Source organism: Nycticebus coucang, chromosome 10 (genome assembly GCF_027406575.1).
Source record: "Nycticebus coucang isolate mNycCou1 chromosome 10, mNycCou1.pri, whole genome shotgun sequence".
In the NCBI taxonomy this organism is placed as follows: Eukaryota; Metazoa; Chordata; class Mammalia; order Primates; family Lorisidae; genus Nycticebus; species Nycticebus coucang.
Window position 1 is genome coordinate 51,497,494 of NC_069789.1, and position 20,598 is coordinate 51,518,091.

Genomic DNA, 20,598 nt, shown 5'->3' on the forward strand with positions numbered 1-20,598 from the left:
CTAACTGCAGATCCACATTAGCTTGCTCCTGAGAATGACAACTCCAGACTTCAATTTCTTTCTTTTTTTTTTTTTTTTGGTAGAGACAGAGTTTCACTTTATTGCCCTCAGTAGAGTGCCATGGCATCACACAGCTCACAGCAACCTCCAACTCCTGGGCTTAAGCGATTCTCCTGCCTCAGCCTCCGGAGTAGCTGGGACTACAGGCGCCTGCCACAAGGCCCGGCTATTTTTTGGTTGCAGTTTGGCCGGGGCTGGGTTTGAACCCGCCACCCTCGGCATATGGGGCTGGCGCCCTGCTCCCTGAGCCACAGGCGCTGCCCAGCAGACTTCAATTTCTAACATAAATCAAGCACCCAGGACCAGCAAAGCCAACCCTCCTAAAGCTGAGTCCATCCTGCATCTCTCTCTGTTATCTTTAATTAGATGAAAACATGTATTTAATGTAGCAAAGGTTGAAAATATAAATAAGCAAAAATGAGAAAATAGGTGTCAGAAATAATCCTAGCGGGAAGAGTTAACCAGCATTAACATTTTAGCATATAACCTTTCATAGCACTTTTCAGCCTGTGTGTATTTGTAAATAAAAATAAATTTCATTATATTGTATCTGTTATTCTTCATTTTCACCTAACATGTCAAAAACTTATTTCCTCCCAAGAAAGCATTTTAATATCATCACTTTCAGTAGCTGCAGAGTTGGTGGGATGGATGCATTGAGCCTTGCAGATTATATTTTCTCCTGCCACCCCATGGGAGATGGTCAGTGGCCACTCCAGTGCTCACTCCAGCCTGTTAGGTGGACAACAGGGTCAACACCAGACGAAAAAGCAAGATCCAGCTTATATTATGTGTTTCAATACATGTCAGTCATCACAAGCACATTGATACCAACCCAGTTCATCTCAAACGAGGCCAGCAGCTGCTCGAGAGGCTTTTTTAAGCAGTGTTTATTTCTAGGTTTTAGGAAGAATGTGAGATACTTTAGACAAATTTTATTTTGGAAGTCCTGAACATCTCTGCCTTCTTAAAGCCTTAAAAAAAATGGGCACATACATGCACACCCGCATGCTGCACACATACAGTCACAGCATATGTACATATAAACATACACATCATAAAAATATAGTGCACTAAGTATATGTAAACTATTCTGGGAGAAGCAAGAGGGCTAATTTTCCTTATACCGACAACAGGAATGCTGGAGACGCAAGCTCTTCCACTAACAGTGGGTAATTTAGATTTGGGGGAGGAAAGGAAACCTATATTTAGAAAAACAATTCCAAATCTCCAACATGTACATACTAAGACTTTTTTTCTTTTTCCTAAGTTCATCTATGGAAAGCTGACTAGACTAGAGCTACCACCATTCATCTGTGCTATATAAGCAGAAAGCAGGGACTTGTAGATAAAGAATCTAATTCCACAAGCCACCTAGAAGAGCCCAATCCAACCCTTTACAGTCAAACCATGGATCTCAACTTTGGTTCCGTGACCCTTTCCCGAGACTAACATTTTCCAGGTGAGAGCTCCTGCTGTGCATTTAGCAGGGAGAAGGGGAAGAGGGCCATGACAGCAGTCGACGGCTTGAGGGGGACACCTGTCTGACCCCAGCCAAAACTGACTAGATGGGAAAGGTGACAGAAGCCCAAGAATTGGTCAGTCCTGGAGGCCATCAGTCCAGGAATAATTGGAAAAGGACTCTATTTCAAAACTTCTGTCAGATAGTACACTCAATAATAAAAGTTAAAAAGAACCTTTGAAAATGCTTTCGCCATACTAAACATATTTTAACTAAAAGGTAGAATTATTTCCAGAACTCTACTCCTTAGGCCAGAGAGGTTAAGACTCAGGCTTCAAATTCCCACAGAGAAGAAAATGTGTGAGCAGCGAACTGCACAGTGTGGCTCCCGCGCCGGTAATGATCACGGGAGCAGGAGGCCACGGGGGGGCAGGGGCACCGAGGGGCGCTAATCCACCCAGGAACACACTGTTCACAACAACACGCATTGCTCCTTCCAGACCGAGAGGCCGGGGTGAGTGCTAACAAGCTGGCAAACAGGCTAATTTGACATGTGGGATTAATATGTTAATTTAATGCTCTCCTGTTTGGTTAAGTGGTTAGCATTTCTAAATTTCTAAGCAAGGCATTCAAAGCCCTGCATGTGGGGACCATTTGGCCTTTCTCGCCTTTGTCACGTCAGCCTTCTGACTTGGCACAGCATGATCGTTCTGGACCGCAGGCTGTCTGTGCACCACTCTGTGGGCCTGGAACACCTGTTTTCTCTTCCCTCTGAACCCAGCCAAATCCTACTCATGATTCTTCAGGGTCATCCTCAAGCTCAGCTCTTTCATAACCCACTGCCCAAAAGCATAGCTCCTGAGGACCACCACACCCTGGTGAAATGCTTGATCTCTATTTCTTAAAAGAAATCCAAGTGGGAGAGGAACAGGAAGCCATGAGCCATTGTCACACAACACAACTCTTCTCAGACAAGTTTGCTTTATATTCCCTCAGAGAGTCAGTTGGGGCTTTGACCACTGACTCATAATGAAAACGTTTTCCAATTAGGCCAACTGACATTGTCACCAACTAGTGAGTTATGACGCCATAGAACTAAGTAATCACAGCCTCAACCTTGCTGATCATTTTATAATCAACTTTTAAACTGGCTCATCTCTCAAACTCATTGGCTTTCTCTGCCTGTACCTTCAAAATCAAACTGATCAATATAGCAAATAAATTGAATGAACACCACCACAACGCTGTGGCCTTTGGGTTCTGCCACACTAGGACATCCGATTCCTCCCAGGGCCATCAGATGGACCTCAGAGGTTTTCAGGGCAGGCACCTTTCCTCAATTAAATTTATCGATAGAAATTGCACTGCTTCATAGATGATATAAATGATCTCAGCAGGACACTCTTGGGGCAAAGATGAGGGGACAAGGGCTGGGAGGAGAGGACAGATTTAAGTTATTCAATAAAATTGGAATCAGGGCTGGGGGTGGGTAAACTGTCTGAGACGCAAATTCTCCTTCTGCAGGAATCACTGACAACCAGCCTGAAGGTGTCTTCCTTCAAAGGCAAGATCAAATCCAGATTTGACAAGAAGTGATGCCACTTCTTCAAAACGTTTCCACTTATTAAAAGATTTCAAAACTGAACACAGATCCTCACTCCCCTGGAGAGTACTGGTATAGAGATAAAGCCTGTTGCTCCTGCAGTAACTCCTCGACATCCACCCAGCTCCAGTGCTTTGTGAAAATGCCTCTGCAGCTTCCTACAGTGCCGTGCCGTTCAAGCATCAAAACCAATAACTCCCCTCTCATAAAGCAGCAGGGTACCAGGAAGGATGATTCCTCCCTGCCCCTTCCTTTCACATACGCATGAATTTTCGAGCTCTTTTTTGGGAATAGCTATCCAAGTTGTCATTGTAGGAGCAAACTCATCCTAGGAAAACTGCTTTGAAGGTTGGACGAGGTGCTGGTGTTGGTGCATAGCTTCCCAAGGGAAGTACTTTGTAGGCGACCACAGTGATATTCAGCAATAAGTTATGTAGCACTTTTTCTAGGATGAGTTCACCAACTTCATGGTCTGATCTCACATATATAATTTCGTACACCGAGCATCAGAAGAACATTTTGCCATCACTAGACCTATTAGTATTTATGCTGCTACAAAGTAATCTTCTGGTACTGTGTTCAATAATTCTCAGCCGTAATCAGTGCTTTCAGTATTCAAATGATACGCTTCATGTTGCTGCTTAAGCCTATTTCCTCCTGTACTCCTCTTTCTTTCACTCAGCAAGGCGTTCTCCCGCCAGGCCAGTGGTTCTCACCTGTGGGTCTCGACCCACAGACACTATATTAAAGAGCTGCAGCATTAGGAAGGTTGAGAACCACTGCTGTAGGCCCTGGGATAGCATCATGGATGCAGGATGTCTGAACTCATAAGGCTTACAGTTTAGTGAGGGAGATAAGGATGAAACCACTTACATAAAAATATCTCCTTAGAGCGGCAGCAAGACCGCAAAAGAAGATATATACAAAGTACCCCAAGTTAACAATCAAATGGGACCTGATTGAGTTGGGAGGGTCAGTGAAAGGTTCCCAGATAAGGTATCACTCAAGCTGAAATCTGAAAGGTGAGCAGGGGTGGAGGGGAAGGAGAGAGAGCATCCCAGGAATCAAAACCAACTCTGTGGGGAGCTGAGGCTGGAGGAGCCAGCTGTGTAATGGACAGAGGTGAGGGCGCAGGGGCGCAGGGACGGCCATGATAGGATTCTAAAGAGAGCAACACGGCCAAGTTGTTACAAGAACCATCACTCAGAACCATGAGAATAATGAATTGAAGTGGAAGAGTGGAAGCAGGGGACTAGTTAAACTACTCAGGAGACCAGGCAAGATATGACAGCAGCTTTGATTAGGGTGACTTCAGGAGAGATGCAAACAACTGGGGGGAGGGGGGAATTCCAGATCTACTTAGGAGGTGGAACACGTAGCTCACAACAGATGGACCTGAGGCAGGAGGAGGCACATAGGATGACTTAGCAGTTTGGGCCCTGAGCAATGAGACAGAGGATGGTGACGTTTGTGGAAATACAGTCTGCTGGTGGTGGGGAGTCAGCTAGCATGACTGGGAATGGTAGTTCACAAGTTCAGAATTATACACGTGACGCCTGAGACGCTTGTGAGATCTCCAAGTAAAAGGCTGAGGAGTCAGATATGTAATGAAAATCACTTTAGATACCAGCAGAATCAGACACACTACATGCTTTTTGTTTGTCTATGTTTTCAGAGGAACATGCATTTATGCCAAATCATTATGGGTACACGTGTTTTGGTCATATAGTTTGCTTTTGTACATTTTAAGTCAAGGTTATAAGGATGTCCTTCACCCAGAATGTGTGAATTATAGGTGTGAGTTAACCCAGCTCACCCTTCTCCCTCCCACCTACTTGATTCCCATTGAGTTTTACTTCCATCTGTGCACTTGAGTGTTGACTGACTAGTTCCAATTTAGCACTGAGTACATGTGGTGTTTGTTTTCCATTCTTATGATACTTCACTTAGGAGAGTGGTCTTTAATTCCATTCAGGTTGTTACAAAAGATACTAGATCTTTTATATGGCTGACTAGTACTCCACAGTATACACACACCACATTTTATTAATCCACTCACGTGTTGATAAACACTTGGGTTGTTTCCACATTCTTGTAATCATGAATTGTGCTGTCATAAACATTTGTGTGCAAGTGCTTATTTGATAAAATGTCTTTTCTTCCTTTGGGTAAATACCTAGAGGTAGGATTGCTGGATCAAATAATAGGTTTACTTTTAGTTTTTTGAAGTATCTTCATACTACTTTCCATAGAGGCTTTACTAGTTTGCAGTCCCGCCAACATTGTATAAGAGTTCCCTTCTCTCAGCATCCACACCAGCACTTGTTGCTTGGGACTTTTTGATAACAGCCATTCTCACCAGGCTTAGGTGATACCTCATTGTGGTTTTATTTTGCATTTCCCTGATGATTAGAGATATTGAACATTTTTTCATGTCTTTAATGGCCATTAGACTATCTTCATTTGAAAAGTTTCTGTTTATGTCTTTTGTCTACTTTTTAGTGGAGTGGTTTGGTTTTTATCTTACTGATTTGCTTGAGTTCTTTGTAGATTCTGGTTATCAGCCCTTTATTGGATGGATAGCATGCAAATATTTTCTCCCATTCTCCAGGTTGTCTATTCACTCTATCGACCGTGCCCTTGGCTGTGCCAAGACTTTAATTTGATCAGGTCCCATTTATATATTTTTATTGTGGCTGTGATTGCTTTTGGGGTCTTCTTTATAAATTCTTTCCCTGAACTGGTCTCTATAAAAGATTTTCCAACATTTTCTTCTAGAATTCTCATAGTTTCATGCCTTACATTTAAGTCTTTTGTCTATCATGAATTAATTTTTGTGAGTAGCAAGAGGTGCTGAGCCTTTTTCAGACTATTATATGTGGCTATTCAGTATTCTCAGTACCATTTGTTGAATAGGGATTCCCTCCCCGCCCCCCCAGTGTATGTTTTTATCTGCTTTGCCAAAAATCAGATGAGACTATGAAGATGGTTTCCTCGCTGGTTTCTCTATTCTGATCTAGAGGTCTATGTCTCTGTTTTTTGTTCTTTTAATATTTTCTAGAAAGAAGGTGTATTCTAGAGAGGCACTGTTCAAAATGGTGGCCACTAGCCACATGGAAGCTATTCAGACTTAATTATCATTAAATAAAAATAAAGTGCTTCAGTAGCACTAGCTGCATTTCAGGTGCCCAAAGGGGTCAGTGGCTACTGTATTAGGCAGTATAATGGATATTTCTATCATCATTAGAATGTTCTATCAGATAGCCCTGTTCTGGAAGATGAGAGGACTTCCTCTTTATAACACTCAGCTCTGACTAGTCTTCTGGTGAAGGCTCAACTGTCAGTCTTCCACAAAATAAAATTCTACTTCAGCCATCCAGAAGATGAAGATATGGAAGGGAAAAAAATTGAATGACAACCCTTGTTTTTCAGATATCTGTTCATCTATCTTAAAAACAAAGAATATATGGTGTAGAGAAAGGGTGTGATGGTTAATTTTATTTATCAACAGAGTTCTCAAATATTTGGTTAAATATTATTTATGCGTCTGTTGGTGAAGGTGTTCCTGGATGAAATTAGCACTACATGAGTAAACTGAAAAAAGCAGATTGCCTTCCCCAATGTGAGTGGACCTCATCTAATCCATTGATGGTCTGAATAGGAAGAAAGGCTAAGAAAAAATTCTTTGTCTTTGAACCTGTCTTCAGGTTTCATAGAGACTAGGACAAACTAGGACAATGGTCTTTTCTTGCCTTTGGATTGGACTGGAACTTACACCATCAGCTCTCCTGAATCTGCCCTTCTCTGCCTCCATAATCATATGATCTATTTCTTTATAATAAATATTCTCTCTCTTTTTCTCTCTTTCTTTCTCTCTTCAATGATTCATTTCTCTGAAGAACCTTGAATAACATTAAAGATGTGAAGGATCTGAGCTGTAAACTCATACTATGAAAACGTCATCCAATAAATTGGGGAGACTAAAGTCAGATGAAATTAGGTACAAAGGAGCTAAGTCTTTATTGGATTTTGAAAAAAGAACAGGAAATGATTTATAGAAAAAAGGGAAGGCAGGTAACCTGAGTGAGGAAACAGTTTTTAAAAAGAAGTTATGTGGCTCAGCGGCTAGGGTGCCAGCCACATACACCAGAGCTGGTGGGTTCAAATCCAGGCTGGGCCTGCCAAACAACAATGACAACTACAACCAAAAAATAGCCGGGCATTGTGGCGGGCGCCTGTAGTCCCAACTACTTGGGAGGCTGAGGCAAGAGAATCACTTAAGCCCAAGAGTTTGAGGTTGCTGTGAGGCCACAGCACTCTACCAAAGGGAGACATAGTGAGACTCTGTTTAAAAAAAAAAAATTATGTACATTTGAAATGCCAGCCATTTTTTCCAAAGGAAAACAGATCCTGTGGTTAACTGTATAAGAAACAGAATAATGTAGGAAGACCCAATGGGTGGACAAGCAGAAGAAGAACTAACAAACTTCCCAACTGGGAAGCATGAACCGTACACTGACTTCACACACTGTGGCTAACTCAGACACGGAGATAAACAATGGGAAGGTAAAGAATAATGGGCTCTGGACTCAAGAAGTATGGGATTTAAACAGCCATAATCACCTATTAAGCTTCCAAGATAAAAGACAGACAATAAAAATATGTTTCATAAAATATGTTCTTGCTCAATAAACACATTAACCAAACATATCTGCAACATATAAGATATTTAACAGAAATGCATATCAAAAATTACTATGCACCTGCAAGGTAGATGGAGGGTCAGGTGAGCGTCTGGGAGTTTGCTGTGAAGGGGCCAGAAGACTTTGAAGCGCTTCATCCTTTGAGCACAGGTGCCTGCTGCCTTGATTTATTTTGAACCAAAATTAATAAGCCATGGGCTACCTAGCACAGTCGGGCTACTCCTTGAACATTTTAGATTTTCAAAATTTATCAACAGCGTAAGTTATGGCTCAAAGGTCACAGAGCGGTGCGTGACACTGAATTCAAGATTAACGTTAAACCCTTCCTGAAAGAACATGGAAATGTGTTCCAGGGATTCAGATGAGGCTGAAAAGAGCCCTCTGGCCTTTAAGGGTGACAAGTTAGTTTTCGGGCCTTGGGAAAGGGTATTCAGATTTGAGGATGAAGATTAAAACCTTTCTGATGTTACAATGTTTGATGTTCCTGGGTGGTACATAGCCATGACTTTCGCTGAAGTACCATTTCCTTTAGAATTCACTAACATTTCTTTCCTGCTGATTACTGGGTACTACTACTGAATAAAATATTTATCTTTAAACATGCATGAGCATATTTAAATTCTCTCAGATGTGTTATTTGGCTATGTGGTTTCTATCAGTTTTTATTGAAATAACTGTCTACTTGTACTATGGCTATCTTTATAAAAACACATGCAAATGTATTCTGTTTCAGTGGGTTTTTTTTTTTTTTTTTTCCTAAACATATTTGCTTTAGTTGGTTCTGGGTAAAATGGAACCACATTAATCACTTTTCCAGTAAATTTTCTGGGTGTGATTGCCTATCATGAACACTGATGCCAGCACATTTCTTTTTAGCTACTTTTTTCAGGATTAGCAGAATACTGCTGCATCTTCAGAACTGATGATTTCTTACAAGATTCTTAATACATCATATACCACATTCACAAGATAAAATTGGTGCCAAAAGTTTAAAATCACTTAAAATGCATGTGTAAAGAGAAGTGCTTCATTAATTTTCCAAATCATTTTCCTGTGGAGTTGGAAATGTGTCTGAAACCCTTAGCTGTTTTTTATGCTGCTATGTATAGTACCTCTCAAAGATTAGAAATGCCAGGGCTGCTCAGTTTGGCAAGGGAATTCTTATACACTGTGGGTAAGAATCTAAATTGGTACACTTTGGTCTATAGCAGCAGTTCTCAGCCTTCCTAATGCCGCGACCCTTTAATACAGTTCCTCGTGTTGTGGTGACCCCCAACCATTAAATTATTTTCGTTGCTACTTTGTAACTGTAATTTTGCTACTGTTATGAATCGTAATGTTAATATCTGGCATGCAGGATGTATTTTCATTGTTACAAAGGGGTCACGACCCACAGGTTGAGAATCGCTGGTCTATAGGGAAGGTAAGAGTTAATAAGCACTATGGGTACTCAACTTTCAAGATGAGAAAAGCCTTTAACCTGGCAATTTCAACTCTAAGAGTTCATCCTGGTTGTTCATCTCAGTATAATTGATAAATGCAAAAAAAAATTGGAATAATATGATTACTAATATTAGGAGACTAAATTATGACATATCTGGCTCGGTGCCTGTAGCTCAGCAGCTAGGGCAACAGCCACATACACCAGAGCTAGCAGGTCCGAACCCAGCCCAGATCTGCCCAACAACAATGACAACTACAACCAAAAAATAGCCAGGCATTGTGGCGGGCGCCTGTAGTCCCAGCTACTTGGGAGACTGAGACAAGAGAATTGCTTAAGCCCCAGAGTTTGAGGTTGCTGTGAGCTGTGATGCCACAGCACTCTACCAAGGGCAACATAATAAGACTGTGTCTCAAAAAAAATAAATAAAATTATGACATATCCATGTAATGGAATTCTATGTAGCCATTAAAAAGACTGTTAAATTCTATGTAGCCATTAACAACTGTTAAATAAGGATTCAGTGACATAGGAAGCTGGTCCCAATACAACCATCTCTGTAATAGGATTTGTTTTACATTTTACATTTCTGTATAGACACAGAATTTAGAAGAATGGGTACTTACGTGCTTTATTTTAAAGAGATATTTGTTATTTTTTCTTGTCTGAATTTTCTAATTTCAATGTAATAAATATGTATTATTTTACAGTTATTTATTTAAATAATGGCTACAGAAGCTCCCTCACTAGCCACCCTGCCTCTAGGCACATGGGCTTTGAACCAACCCAGCAGGAATGGATCATGCTGATGGTTATTCATGTTAGGAGAATCTGATGACTCCTGTCCCCCCCCCAAACCTCATCGACCAAACTCAGCCCCCGCCTGCCACACGAGCAAGGATGCTGCTCACCAACGTGTCCTGGATGCAGGGGGTCTCCACAAGCCTCCGAGCTCCATTCTCTATGGTCACTCCCAGCCAGTTGAGCGCTGCCCAGCACCAGAGATAGTCGTATCCTCCATGCCAGTAGCTCACAAAGGCAAACGTCATCGCGGTGGAAAACAGTGTCCCCAGCAGGCCATGCTGGGACCCGCCCAGTGGAATGTACACATACCTGAAGAAAGAAGAGGCCGTTAGGAGCCATGGAGAGGGCTGCTAACACCGCCACCCGCTTCTGGATCGCCGCTCCCAGGTCACGTTGCTACTCACAGAGGCCACAGACCACTCCTGGAAGTCTCTTCCACACAAGGAGCTGGCAACACCCAAGTTTCAGCTCTTCAGGGATTTACATTAAATGCACACAGGGCTAAAGAACTCTCTTTGCAAAAGCAAAAGAGCACTTACTAGAGATAAGGTGAGAAGTAATGAACTTAACGTTTCTGGAAGAGATGTACCCAGTCCTGGAAATCTAATCACAGAATGGTGAGGGAAACTTCTGGCCACACGGAGATACTGATCTCCAAGCCAGGTATGCATTTTGCAGCTCACACCACGAAGTCGATGGCAAACCCGCTATTTCAACACAACTGCTAAGATAAGGCCCCTACACCTCAGGATCTGGGTGCAGCAGAGGGGTGCCAAAGCCAATTCCCTCAGTTTTCCAGGCAAGTTGCCCAGAAGCAGCGGCAAAATTTACAAATAAGAAAAAGAGTTCTGGGCTCACAGGGCAGTCAAACTCCAGTCAAAAAGCACGGTCACCTCCTGGCTAAGCTCTTGATTGCTGAGACAGCTGCCAGAGTGCACAGAGACAGGACTGTGGTCTTCAATCAGTATTTTCCTGCTTGAGTTGGACAAAACTCACACCTTGGGCTGTTAGGACCTAGAACACACTCTCCTGCAGTAGCCTTTTTAAGACACCCATAGGTCTTTGCTTATTGCTTCTCGGTGCTTTTTTGTCCAATTCTCCTCCAGAAAATGAAAAAAAAAAAAATCACTATTTTATGACTACATAGCATGCTCCAAACATAATACTAGACAGCTTACAAGTCACCTTTGTTTGATTCTTTGAAGCACCGTATCTTTACACCCAGCTTCCCAACCAGTTCAGCATTTCTCCTATTTCTATATTGTTTTAATTTTTTAAAGGGAATCGTATTTTGAAAATCACTTTTGAATAGAACAATTTGTAGGGAAGCCAAAAAATAAAAACAACTTATCAGTCAATATAGAAATATTTCCAAAGACTACGTGATTGTAATTATTTTTAAATGTCTCCTTGGCAAGGACTTTCTCCTTGACTAACCTTTAGCCAGGCTCCTCTAAGCCGTGAGTTGGTACGTCCTTGTCAGGCCAGTTGCAGCAAGAATAGTGCTAAGTCTAGGTAGAGAGAACTCCTTATTTTCAGTAATTCCTCACCATCCACATCTGGCCAAAGTCTTCATCACCCACCATTAGTATCTCATCACACTGGCCTGTTGTTAGGTCTGCCCTATGCCCTAATACTTCTACTTAATAACTTTCTTTTCTTTCCTTATTTTTTTTTTTCTTTTGAGACAGAGTTTCATTATGTCACCCTCGGTAAAGTGCCGGAAATCACAGCTCACAGCAACTTCAAACTCTTGGGCTTACGTGATTCTCTTGCTCCAGCCTCCCAAGTAGCTGGGAGCACAGACGCCCACCACAACGCCTGGCTATTTTTTTGTTGCAGTTGCCGTTGTTGTTTAGCGGGCCCTGGCCAGGCTCGAACCCACCAGCTTTGGTGTATGTGGCTGGTACCCTATTCACTGAGCTACAGGCACCGAGCTGTATAACTTTCTACCAGTCACCGCCTTCCTACTCCTTGGCCATACCCCATTTGTCCATGCTGTATTCAGAATTAAGCCCAATTCTATACTGAGGTCTCCTTTCTCTATTGCAATCGTTTCTGCATAAAATTTGTTTTTTTCCTCTTTACCTACTGTCCAACTCTGGTTTCTCTCTAATATTCTTCACTTTCAAATGCATTCCAGTTGATACGATAATTTTATGGTCACCTTAGATAACAGTTTTTATGGATGAGAAAACTGAAACGGAGAAGTTAACCTGCCCAAGGTACAAGGCCAGGAAAAGGAAGAACCATAATGCAAATGTGCATCTACAGCACCAAAGTCAATGCTTTCCATGACACCTCCAGGTTGATTTCCAAAGTCCTCTATTTTTCAACCCAATTAGAAACAATTAAGCTGGAAGAAGTATGACAATGTAGCCAATTAAGAAATAAGCAAAGGGAATAATTTATCTTGTGTAAAAACAGAACCATTGGGCGGCGCCTGTGGCTCAGTGAGTAGGGCGCCGGCCCCATATGCCGAGGGTGGCGGGTTCAAGCCCAGCCCCGGCCAAACTGCAACAAAAAAATAGCCGGGCGTTGTGGCAGGCGCCTGTAGTCCCAGCTGCTTGGGAGGCTGAGGCAAGAGAATCGCGTAAGCCCAAGAGTTAGAGGTTGCTGTGAGCCCTGTGACTGCCACGGCACTCTACCCGAGGGCGGTACAGTGAGACTCTGTCTCTACAAAAAAAAAAAAAAAAAAAACAGAACCATCTTGACAATCAAATGAGCGAATAGGTGTCAATCATAATAGATGAAGGGACTGTCCAACTGCTGGGGAACATTTATTTAGGTCTTCAGGGGATTCCTGGCATTATGAGAAACAGAGACATTATTCCTGCCATAAGGACGAGTACACCTGGTTGTGAAATGATAGCAAACAAGTCCCAACATTAAGCTATGCGATGTGGTACAAAGTAGACCAGGTGGGGTTAGGAGTAGGAGGTGGAAGGGGGTTAGCACAGACAAATAGAGTCTGGGAGGCTGAAGGACAAAGTCCCCACCTTGGCAAGGCCTAGAAGATGAGTTTTGCTAGGAAAGGGGAGAGAGTTGGGTGCTGCACCAAGGACACACAGAAGGAGCTGGGCGATGTGCCAGAGAAGCCTGATAGCCCAGGGCACCACAGGCTTACTTGGTGTTCTTCTGCCCCCTAGCGGCTGTGTGGTTATCGGTGCAGAGGCAAAGAATGTGTCACAATTTCCTGCAGCCTCCTACCTGCACGGAGGTAACCACTGTCTCCATCATGAGGCTGCCCTGCATGTTAGTTTCGTATATGTGGATAAAAAGGTTGTATGTAAAAAAGAAAAAAATAGGTGATCAAACCAATTTCAAAAGGATGATAAATGACTGCTCTTTAAGGAAACTTTACAGATAACTAGTTTAGAAAACAAGTTATTGATACTTTCCTTGTTCAAACTAGCTTCACATTGAGATTTTTATTGTATTTCAACATATAAAAGTGAACTGCACTGTATATGTCAGAAAAACCAGTATAGAACAGAAACCTCTCATTCTTCACATCAATGGTACTTGATATTAGTTTAAACTCCAAAAAGGACATGTTTTCAAACTTGTAATAAGGAAGGATCTAGCCTCAAAATTCTATGCATGGCTATCTTAGGTATCTCCTAAAATTATGGCTCTGTTGCTTTGCCTTCGAAATGACAGTCAACAAAATTGTCTGTGAATTCCTTTTCTTCTAGAAATTCACATAAGGGAGATCTCCAAGGATATGAGACTGCTTATTTCAAACCAGGAGAGGGAAAGTACAATCCCTTGCTTACTCTTAATTTCTGGAAGGCAGTCGTTGTGATAAGGAGAGCAAATAGGGTATTTTCTTTTATAAGTTCTACCAGTCCTGTGTCAGTTCCAAAAACAGAAACATGTCTGCTTTTTTTTTTTAGAAAAGCAATAGTATAAAACCACTTACTCAGGTCCACTACACAGTAAATTAATTTCCCAGTGGAAGACAGGAATCGACACCATCTTCTCAGCAAAGCAAAACTAAAAGGATTCTTTCTTGTCAGTAACTTCACAGCACCTGCCCCTGCCTGGCTGGTTTTGTGTGGTCACTGCCTGCAGAGGACGCTGCTTGAGGTGGTTAAGATCTGTCTACAACCACCTTCTTAATTTAAAAGCATCTCACAGAATCAACACAACACAGCAAAACCCCAACTCGGGGGTTTAATCGTTAAAACAATCCTGCAAGAAATAATGACCAGCCTTGAGTTATAGGAGAGGTGACATCTGAACCTAGTACACTGTGGTTTCAGAACCCCCAGGCCTATGTTCTATTGATATGTTGCTCTTATTTAACCAATTTTTCAAAGTAGTCTCCAGAGAAACATCCACTAGAATTTTACCTCCAAAAAAAAAAAGTCCTTTCTAGGAAAAGAATCTTGCTCAAGAGAATAATGTTCATTATTTACAAAGGAGTGGAGCCAATGAGCTCTGGGCCAGAGGTATAACTTCTACTATTAAGCAGACTAATTAGTTAGTGTCAGTCTCACAAGCAGAGGTGACACCTGCCTTTTGACACCAGGCTGACATCCTGCAGATGTCTATGTCAGAAGTGGAGCATAAGAAGTTAGTGGTTAAAAAATCAGCCAGGCACAGTGGTACATGCCTGTAGTCCCAGCTACTTGGGAGGCTGAGACTGGAGGATCACTTGAGCCCAGAAGTTCAAGGCTGCAATGAGATATAGTCACACCACTGCACTCTAGCTTGGGTGATAGAGGGAGACTCTGCCTCTTAAAAAGAAAAAAAAAAAAAAACTGGTGGTTGGGTGGTTTCCGAATAGGGGTACATCACACCCGAAAAAGAAAATATCTGCTCAGAGGAAGGAAGGGTAAGAAGGAGGAAAGGAAAGAAAAACTACCCGTTGGGTACAGAGCTTACTATTCCGGTGATGAGTACACTAAAATCCCAGGAATCACCTCTATATATTTCATCCATGTAACCAAAAACAACTTGCACCCCTAAATCTGTCCAAAACAAATTTAGCTCCCTCCTACCATGAAAAACAACTCAAGAACATACCCTACAATAGTAGACAGGTGGGGTGAGTTCCGGGTGGTAAACACATTAATCTTAAGCTCCTAACACTTCCTCTGTCCGAGTAGGCTTAGCTCTCTGGTTGCCACTTTATCACTGAACTCTTGGCAACAGTCTAATCCCAGACCCCATGAAGGTAGAACAGGATGCGCCTAAGACCCTGACAGACTTGGCTCTTACTGCCCAGCACTGAGCTGACGTGGGCTGGCAGACGCCCCTCTTCATTTACCTACCACTGGGCAGGGCTAGGGCGGGCAGGCAGGTGCTGCCTTGCTACTCCAGCTCTGCCTTGTCTTCCCACCGTTATTTATACCTTAGCTCTCTGGGATTTTAGATCTCAGAGGATTTTTAGAATTTCAGACAAATCCTAAAATCTTGACTAAATAGGGTTTTCAGACCTCCACATCTTTGGTCATACCATTCTTACATCTAGAAGACACTTCTCCATCCTCTGATTCCAACTCCTACTCAGTCTACAAAATCCAGTTGACTTTCCACCTCTCTAGGAAGTCTCTAGAATTTTCTAACTTGCTATTTAACCCAGAGAACCAACTGTGTGTATCACTGATTGAAAAGCTATTTATTAAAATATGTACTTTCAATGATGGCTGTTATTTAACTAAATTGTAAGGTTCTTTCCAAAAGTACTAGATATGTGATGTGTGTGTTATATAACTAGTAGTCAACGGTATTTATATATCCAACAGCATAATTTCCAATTATTATTCATAGCTTCTAATAGCTTTCAAACTTATGATAAATTGTCACCACTGTCACAAACCCATTGTAAGTAACTAGGAACCAGGGGATGACTATAAAGTCCTGTACTTCAAAAGACATCCATTCCCATAGAATAGACACTTGAAGGACCCTGATGTCTCTCCACACTTTATATTCCTGCTTGCCCTATTAAAATCAAAAGTGTGTATCCCCAAACCTCTAGAACTATCCCATCTCTAAGAGATTACCACAAAAAAATGAAAGTACTAGCCTTTTAAAGACTATAGCCATTAGGAGCTAGGAAAGGCTAAACTTGTGGTTGTATTTTATTGGTGATAAGTTGAACTCATCTGGGCTTTACCCCCCTCAGATTTCTCTATGCTGTCCACAAGCCAGCTTTTATAGGCAGTGGCTCTCCTGACCCAACTCTGGCTCTGGCTGTAGCCTTGGCCCACATTCTAGTTCTCTTTCTTACATCCAATAATGACACTATAGTCAAATCTCCATCCTGTAGGTAGTGGACAAAAGCCTGGTATCTATTTCTCACAAAGGAAGCTATGGGTCTACTTATGAAAAGTTTTCAAAGGAAGATGAACACAGGAAAGAATATAATTTACTTTTAATATCTTTCTCCCCAGTACAGATCATAATGGAATTTACATAAGAAAAACCAGCAGTTGTTAATGGGCAGAAGGCTAAGAAGGGTCTACTTTCAAAGCATTCTGAACTAGGCTAATTCTTAGCTCCTTTACAGAAAGATGCTGTATGTAAATTTCATGTGCAACTCTGAAATGTTACCTATTAAGAATTCTGTGCCCTATTTGGCAACAGAACATTGTGGAATTTATAAAATAGAAATTAAACTCAAGCTATATTTAGTCTACAATTAAACTTCCAGGTTAGGTAATTAGATGGCAGCATTTTAAAAATAATCCTTTTCCTTACACAAAGCTGTAGCTGATAGTAGGTTGAAGTACTGTGCTGACGAACCCAAACCTGAAGCTTCCATCCTGGAGAAAGACTCAACACCACCTGTGTCGTCCAAAACTCAAACTCCAGCTTCACAAAAGCTCTATCTTTCTCACTGCAAGAGAGGCTGAAAAAGTATGAAATACTCAGCCCAATCGTCTCTTCCACTAGAACACAATCCAAGCACCAACAACAGCAAAGCATAGGACAAAGAGGCAGCCAAGGCTTGGGAGCTGGACCATGTGACCTTGGCCCCGCTCTGCCACTTACCAAAATTCTGTAACCCCGGGTTTGTCAATTAAGCTGGCTGAGCTTAAGTGTATACACTAAACATGCACTGGAATACTAAAACTTTCTTTTAGTATCAGTTGCTGTGAGGATCAGATAAGACAAAACCGTAGAACCTCCACAGTTGACCACTTCCCTACAATGACCACCTTCTGTTGACCTAATTTTCATAGACTGGACATGCGCCACATGTACGTATCAGTATAGGAGGCCTAGTCCCTTATGTTGACCACCTCCATATGTTCATCAGTTTGTTATAGTCCCTTGGGTGGTCAACCTACAGAGGTTCTATTGTAGTATATGTATAAGGATGTTAGAGATTTTGTTTTATTTTTTAATTGTGACAAAACACTTAACATGAAATCTACTCTCAATAATTTTTTTTTGAGACAGTCTCACTCTGTTACCCCAAACTAGAGTGCTATGGCATCATAGTTCACAGCACCCTCAAACTCCTAGGCTCAAGCAATCCTCTTGCCTCAGTCCCAAGTAGCTGGGACTACAGGTGTCCACCACAATGCTCAGCTAATTTTTCTGTTTTTAATAGATGCATACATAGTATGGTATTGTTATCTACAAGCACAATGTTGTACAGTAGATCTCTCAAACTTCTTCATCTTGTACAACTAAAATTTTATACCCATTGATTAACAATATCCTCTTTCCTCCCCACCCCACCCCCCCGCCATCCCCTGGCAACTACTATTCTCTTCTTTGCTTCTATGAATTTAACTATTTTTATATCCTTCATATAAGTGGAATCATGCAGTATTTGTCCTATGACTGTCTTATTGATATGAGACAATATCCTCTAGGTTTACCCATGTTGTTCCAACTAGCAGGAATTCCTTTTTTTAAAGACTGAATGATATTATATTACATTGTATGTATATCCACATTTTCTTTTTTTCGCCACATTTTCTTTATCCTTTCATCCATCAATAGATGTTTCCATATCTTATTATTGTGAATAATGCTGAAATTAATATGGAAGTACAGGTTATCTCTTCTCATCCTGATTTCACTTCTTTTAGATGTATACTCAGAAGTGAAATTGCTGGATCACATAAATCTTTTTTAATTTTTTGAGGAATCAGCATACTGTTTTCCATAGTGACTGCTATACCAACAGTCTACAGGGTTCTGTTTTCTCCACATCCTCACAGACACTTAACATTTCTTTTACATAATAGCTATCATAATATATGTAAGGAAATTATTGATACTGAATATTTTTTCACATATATATATAAGAAACATACAACTTACTAAGACTGAATTATGAAAAAAAATAAAATCTAGCCCAGGATCTGATGGCTTCACTAGTAAACTCTACCAAAATTGAAAGAATTAACACCAATCTTTGTGCAACTTTTCAAAAGAACTGAAGAAAGGCAACACTTCCAAACTCATTTTATGAGGCCAGTATTGCCATGAGAGCCAGATAAAGACACCATAAGAAAAATACAGGCCAATATCCCTGATGAGCATAGGTGCAAAAATCTTCACAAAATACTAGCAAACCATATTATACAGTACCTTGAAAAGATCATTCACTATGATCGAGTGGGAGGGATCCCTGGAATGCAAGGATGGCTAAACATACACAAATCCATTAGTGTGATATGATACATCTTGTTAACAGAATGAATGACAAAAAATTTCATTATCATCTCAATTGGTGTGAAAAAAGCATTTGACAAAATTCAACATTCTTTCAGGATAAAAACAAACTAGATATGGAACAAATTTACCTCAACAAAATAAAGGTCATACCAGATATGTGACAAGCCCACAGCTAACATCATATGCCTCACTGAAAAACAGATTCTAACGGCTGGAACAAGCAAGAATGTCTATTCATCACTTCTTTCCAACATAGTATTAGAAGCAGAGGCCAGAGAATTCAGACAAGAAAAAGAAATAACAGGCATTCAAATTGGAAAAGAAGTAGTAAAATTATCTGTTTGCAGATGACATAATTTTATATGTAGAAAACCCTAAAGACTCTACAGAAAAACTTTTTGAATAAACTAAGTTAGAGGATATGAAAACAATGGGAAAAAAATTAGTTATTTTCAAGATACAATATACTATACAAAAAGGAAATTAATGACTTAGCAATTATGAATTGGGCTGCAATAAACATTCTGGTACAAATATCTTTGTTATGTTGTGATTTTTGGTCTTCTGGGTATATGCCCAGTAGAGGGATTACAGGATTGAATGGCAGATCTATTTTTAGATCTCTAAGTGTTCTCTATATCTCTTTCCAAAAGGAATGTATTAATTTGCATTCCCACCAGCAGTGCAAAAGTGTTCCCTTTTCTCCACATCCGTGTCAACATCTCTGGTCTTGGGATTTTGTGATATAGGCTAGTCTCACTGGAGTTAGATGGTATCTCAAAGTAGTTTTGATTTGCATTTCTCTGATGATTAAAGATGATGAGCATTTTTTCATATGTCTGAAGGCCATGCACCTGTCTTCTTCAGAGAAGTTTCTCTTCAAATCCCTTGCCCAACCTGCGATGGGATCCCTTGAAGCCCAAGTGCCCATCAATCCACGAATGGATTAATAAATTGTGGTATATCTACACCATGGAATATTATGCAGCCTTAAAGAAAGATGGAGACTTTACCTCTTTCATGTTTACATGGATGGAGCTGGAACATATTCTTCTTAGTAAAGTATCTCAAGAATGGAAGAAAAAGTACCCAATGTACTCAGCCCTACTATGAAACTAATTTAGGGTTTTCACATGAAAGCTATAACCCAGTTACAACCTAAGAATAGGGAGAAGGGGGATAAGGGAGGGGAGGGAGGGGGGAGGTGGGCAGAGGGAAGGGGATTGGTGGGATTACACCAGCGGTACATCTTACAAGGGTATATGTGAAACTTGGTAAATGGTCTGTGAACCTGGTGAATGATGCCCCATGATTATATCAATGTACACAGCTATGATTTAATAAAAAAAAAAAAAGGAAATTAAGAAAACAATTACCACTTACAAAAAGAAATGAAAATAAAATTTGAAAAAGAATATTCAACCAAGGATGTGAAAGATTTTTACACTGAAAAAAAAAAAAAAAAAGGATGAAAGAAATTAAAGAAAATACAAATAAATAGAAAGATATCCTGTCCCATGAATAGGGATTTGGAGATTTTAACACCGCATACAAAGTCAGATAATTAAGCTTGCAAACTCATCCTAGAAAAAGTACTACATACCTCATTGCTGGATATCACTGTGGTCTCCTTTGAAGTACTACCCTTGGGACACTATACACAGACACCCTTGTCTACTCAACTCATCAAAGCACTTTTTCTAGTATGAGTTCTTGAACTTACTTGTCAGACCTCATACAATGACAGCTCTGATAGCCATTCTAGAAAAAGAGTTCCAAAATTGCTTTTAAAGGTGGGCTAGCGGCTGGCATCAGAGCATAGCTTCCCAAGGAAAGTACTTTGAAGGTGACCATAATGATATTCACCAATGAG

At 40.9% G+C, this 20,598-nt stretch overlaps 1 protein-coding gene across 1 annotated transcript in view; it reads right to left on the reverse strand.

Annotated features, from left to right (window-relative positions):
- HHAT (hedgehog acyltransferase) overlaps positions 1–20,598 on the reverse strand; it is a 387,319-nt gene that overhangs the window by 90,480 nt on the left and 276,241 nt on the right. Inside the window, exon 9 of the mRNA XM_053607789.1 lies at positions 10,181–10,382. Within this exon, the coding sequence (XP_053463764.1) occupies positions 10,181–10,382 (202 nt within the window). The remainder of the gene's footprint in view (positions 1–10,180; positions 10,383–20,598) is intronic.